We start from the raw sequence: 5,030 nt of genomic DNA, 5'->3' as shown, positions 1-5,030 counted from the left end.
AGGGTTAGGTTGGGTTAGTTTTAATTGGGGGTTGGGTTGAGTTGTTTTTGTTATGTGTTTTTGGGTTGGGTTGGGTTCGGGTTATACTTCTAAAATTTCGATTTGACCCAACCCAACCCGAATTTTTAATATTATAAAAGATATATATATATATATATATATTATAAATATTATAACTCACATATATTTTTATGATTTTTGTATGAAGTATGTGATAGATATCTTAGATTTTGATAATTAACATTTGAGTTTTATGAAACTTTAATTATCAGTATGTGTTGTATATAAATTTAAGTATTTTAAGTTAATAAAAAAAATGTAATAAAAAAGAATAAATACCCCGATAATCTAATCCAACCCAAATTTTAAAGGTTGGGTTGGTCCAAAAAAATCCTCTTAACCTAACTCAATGAGTTGGTATATCTTACATCTCAACTTAACTCATGTTGGTGAGTGAAACCGTATAAAACAAAACGTCACTAGATATATCTTCAAAGTAAGCAATTGGGCCATTTTGGACGGAAACCCTAAAATAGAAGATTCACTGTCATCCCTAATCGAGGGTTTTCAGCGGGAACCTAAAGCAGGAAGCTCCATCATCGCATTCAGTCTGCCAAAACCCTGTGTTCGGTTTGTTACACAATTTACAAAGAAAAAGCTTATTCAGATACCTAATCGGCGGCGGAATCCGGTGGGATGGGGAGAGAATTGCAGAAGCAGCCGCAGCAAGAGATGGCCTCCGCGGTGGAGCAGTTGCTCGCTGTGAATCCTTACAATCCCGACATTCTCCCTGATCTCGAAAACTACGTAAATGAGCAGGTCTCTTTCCGTCTCTACCGTCTATTTTCATTTCAATTTGAGTAAATTGTTATCATCTCCTCGATTGTGTTTTCATTTGTAATCGTACGTCAGAATTGAGAAAAATCTTATCTTATTTTAGTTCGAATGAATGTTTGTGTTTCAGGTCTCGTCAGAAACGTACAGTTTAGATGCCAATCTATGCCTTCTTCGCCTTTACCAGGTAACTATACAACTAAACTACTAGCTGCAAATGGATTCGCTTCTATTAGTACTTATATTGTTGATTTTGTTTCAACGTAGACATCAGAAAAACTCGTATTAGTAAATTATTCAGGAAAAAAAGAAGTTAGGCCCTAAATTCCTCCCTCGTAGTTCATGTTACTGGATGGGTTTGCCATTTTAATCCTTAAGTTTTCATTGTTGTTGTGTTCATATATCTTTAGTTCACTGTCATCACTTTAAGATAAATTAGGAACTAAAATGTATTATGGTGCCGCCCGTTTAACGCTTTGGACTTGGACCTTAAATCTTTTGATTGTTTAGCCTCTATGTTTTTCCCTCATTCGCATGGTTTATCTTCTAGCAAATTCATTATTATTTGATTTACAGTTTGAGCCAGAGAGAATGAGTACCCAAATTGTGGCTCGCATCCTGGTCAAGGTATGTTTTTCTTTTAAATTTCTGTCACCTCATATTGTGAACAATTCAATTCATATACCTTCTTCATTCAGCTTAATTGAGGTCTCTATGCAATTTATGAATAGGCTCTGATGGCAATGCCAGCTCCGGATTTCAGCCTGTGTCTCTTTTTAATTCCAGAACGGGTGGTATGTGTTAACTCTTTCTTAGTTCACCAACCCTTTGTTTTAAGTTTGTTTATGTCATTTTAATTCCAGAACAAGTGGTATGCATTAATTCTATTGTAGTTCACCCTCCCTTAAGTTTCATTTCCAATTTTACTTTGAGATCTCTATGTCCTTGTAAATTTGATTGATCTGTAAAGTAAACAATTAGGTTGCTCATTTATTCCTCAAGACATCAAACTGTTCTGTGTACACGTTTATTAAAGAATGTTCCGAAATAAATAGAGGAAGTAGCCCAAAGGAAAATACTAAATGAAGCAGATCACTTAACTGTCATTCCTTTACCAAAAAAATATCCGTCAATTTCATTCTAAACTAAAACATTGCCAACGAGCATTTTTCACATTTTCTGCTTGTCATTTTTTGTGCTTTCCAATCCTGCCCCATATTGACACATTTTTGATATATTAATATCAGCAAATGGAGGATCAATTCAAGACTTTGATTATACTTTCCCACTATTTGGAGGTATGAGTTCCTTTATGTTTTTCTTCTTTTTGGCTCCCAGCTGCGTAGCAGCATGTTCATGCTAAAGTTATGGCTACTTTGATCTTATTCATGTATAGACTGGAAAGTTCCGTCAATTCTGGGATGAAGCTGCAAAGAACCGTCACATAGTTGAAGCTGTGCCAGGTACTTAGGAACAAGGCAGAAATTTGTTTGTTTACAGTATTTTCTACTACCTTTATAGTCTTTAGGATGCATTTATCAGCGAATAACATATAAGCGGCATATTCTCGCAAGAGAACGCATTTGACTGACGGGAAGAAGAATTTAGATGTTTGGAGGGAACTTCCTCATGTGTCTTGGGTTCGACCCTCCATATGGAAAACCTAATAAGTAGAATCTTCTTTTTCAATTATTATGTTTTCTATGGTTGGCTTTATGGTGCACGAAGTCTTACTCAAGTAGTGGAATGGGCCACAACATGTATGAAAAATTATATGTTCAACTTGCAGAACTATTTTGTTTGCATCTAAAGACCAAACCTGGTTTGGCTATTCCTGACATGAAATTATGATGCAGGTTTTGAGCAAGCAATTCGAGCTTATGCTGTCCATGTTCTTTCCTTAACTTATCAAAAGGTTTCTAGATCTGTGCTTGCGGAGGTATGGATTTATGAAGCATTTGTCTACCGTTTTAATAATCTTGGGGTTGATTCTTCAACTGCTATTGTGATGAAACCAAAATATATTAAACTATAAAAGGTAATGGAATTACAAGATAAACCAAGTGTTTGAAGTAGTTGGACCCTCCTAATCTTGAGAATACTCCCAAACCCAAGTACATTTCACCAAAATATTGCCTACCTTTCTCCTTCCCTCCGGTAAACTTCTCCAACAAACTCTTAACTAATTGGTAATATGCCCTTAATAGCAGTTGAAGAATCAACCCCAAAATTCTTATTATATTTTACCAATAGCATTCCTATCATATTGTTGTATTTTTTTCATTTGTTACCCTGCTGCCTTGCTAATAATGTTATGGTTGATAATGTGTCATGTTGTTATCTTTTCTGCTGTTAGCTATAACATAAAGATTATTCCAAATATCCTTGTATTGTTTATTTTCTGTCTGACATGCTAAAGAGGATGCCAACCTATCAACCCCAACTCATGTCATTTTGGAATTTTTGCTTCAATCAATACTTCTTAATGCTACATGTTTAATACTCTGTGTGTATTCTAAATCTCGTGTGGGATGTTACAGGCAATCCAGATTGAGGGCCTATCTTTGGACAAATTTCTTGAGCACCAAGTTACAAACTCTGGTTGGATTCTTGAGAAAGGTCATGGGAAGTGTCAACTTATTGTTATACCACCCAACGAATTCAACCATCCTGAACTGAAGAAGAAATCATCCGATAGCATTCCCTTGGATCACATTACGCGCATCTTTCCGATTCTTGGCTAAACTAAGCCGATCACCGGTAACTAATGCTGTTGCTTCTATACATTTCGTATTTGTTCTCGTCGCTTCTTTTTCGGACTACTGTGGGGCTGCTGCTATATTATTGTCCAATTTTCCAATTATGCCATAGAAAGGAGATTACCCTTTAGGGCAGTTAGCTTGATGTTTATATTTTGTACTTTAATCATGCCATTTCATAATGGCCATAAGGTCATGAAGGGTGCGCCGTGGTCATGAGGCGAGGCGCCCTGTGTAAGATGGCTCTCCTAATTTTGAGAAGTGTTTTGCTTAAAATTATTATTGACCGTTCTTTGGTGTTGCAGACTTGAGTTCCCTAAAGAGCATGTTTGGCTTATCGTGTAGAGTACCTAAGAGGACTATGATTTTTTTAAAAATTTTTTTTTTTTGAAAATATCCCTTGAGTACCTAAGTTTCAAAATGTTATACTTTTAGTTTTATTTTAGTCGCGAGTTTTCAAAATGTAACAATTTTACTCTTGAAATTTGAATTTTGTTTCAATTTGGGTCTTAGTTGTTTAGATTTGCACTTTTAACTTTGATTTTTCACTAAATACTGCTCGTCTTTAATGATAATGTCCATTAATTAATTAAAAAAATTACAATTAGGTTTCATTATTTTTTTTTTTCACTATTAAAATTAACGGCAAATATCAATGTATATCCTTAAACTTTGAAGATTGTATCAATTTAAACTTCGAAAAAGAATTGTATCAATTTAAACCTTAAACTTTGGGGTTGTATCAATTTAAATCTTGAACTTTGAGATTTGTATCAATTTAAACCTCAAACTAATAATTATATTAATTTAAAACTTGAATTTTCGTAAGTGTATTAATTTAAACTTAGAACTTTTGTAAATATGTTAATTTAAACCTTGAGCATTTATAAGTGTATTCGAATAAAATATAATAGGAGTTTAACTTGATGTTTGCCCTAAAATTTTACTTTATAGTTATTTAAATTTAATTAATGGATATTAATACTAAAGACCGAAAGTAAGTATTTACTTAAAAAAAATTGAAGTTAAATGTGTAAGTCTTAAGATTTAGAGATCAAATTAAAATGGTAATAGTGTAGCAATTTAAAATTTAGTGGTCAAAGATAGACATAAAATCTAGGGATTAAAAAAGTTTGTCATGAATAGACCTTTTTTGGAAAAAAAAAATTGTAGTCTAAAGTAGTTTGAGAATTCCTGATTGCAGCTTAAGAGCATTTAAATGGCTTTTAGATGAAATATTCAAATTAGTTTTCTTTCAAAAAGTTACAAAATCAATGTTTACCCTAAAAACAGACGAGGCACCTTAAAATCGTCTCATTACATATTATGTTTTAAATATTATTATGACTTAATATCCTTGCTTAATCTTTTCTAGAAGCAAGAAACGAGAACGTTATTACATAAGTTTTAAGGTTTGGTGAGGATTTTTTTATAACT

General features: G+C 33.4%; 1 protein-coding gene across 1 annotated transcript; it reads left to right on the top strand.

Annotated features, from left to right (window-relative positions):
* The first annotated feature begins 499 nt into the window (after positions 1 to 499).
* On the top strand, positions 500 to 3,930 carry LOC120070620 (eukaryotic translation initiation factor 3 subunit K). The gene is made up of 8 exons (XM_039022433.1): positions 500 to 819; positions 965 to 1,021; positions 1,411 to 1,461; positions 1,566 to 1,628; positions 2,082 to 2,132; positions 2,231 to 2,297; positions 2,691 to 2,773; positions 3,375 to 3,930. Exons 1-8 carry the CDS (start codon positions 697 to 699, stop codon positions 3,576 to 3,578), a joined length of 699 nt encoding a protein of 232 aa, XP_038878361.1. The 5' UTR covers positions 500 to 696; the 3' UTR covers positions 3,579 to 3,930.
* The last annotated feature ends 1,100 nt before the right edge of the window (positions 3,931 to 5,030 follow it).

The sequence above is a fragment of the Benincasa hispida genome, chromosome 2 (genome assembly GCF_009727055.1).
Source record: "Benincasa hispida cultivar B227 chromosome 2, ASM972705v1, whole genome shotgun sequence".
NCBI lineage: Eukaryota > Viridiplantae > Streptophyta > Magnoliopsida > Cucurbitales > Cucurbitaceae > Benincasa > Benincasa hispida.
The sequence above is the reverse complement of the archived record's forward strand: the minus strand, read 5'-3'. Positions and strand labels throughout refer to the sequence as shown.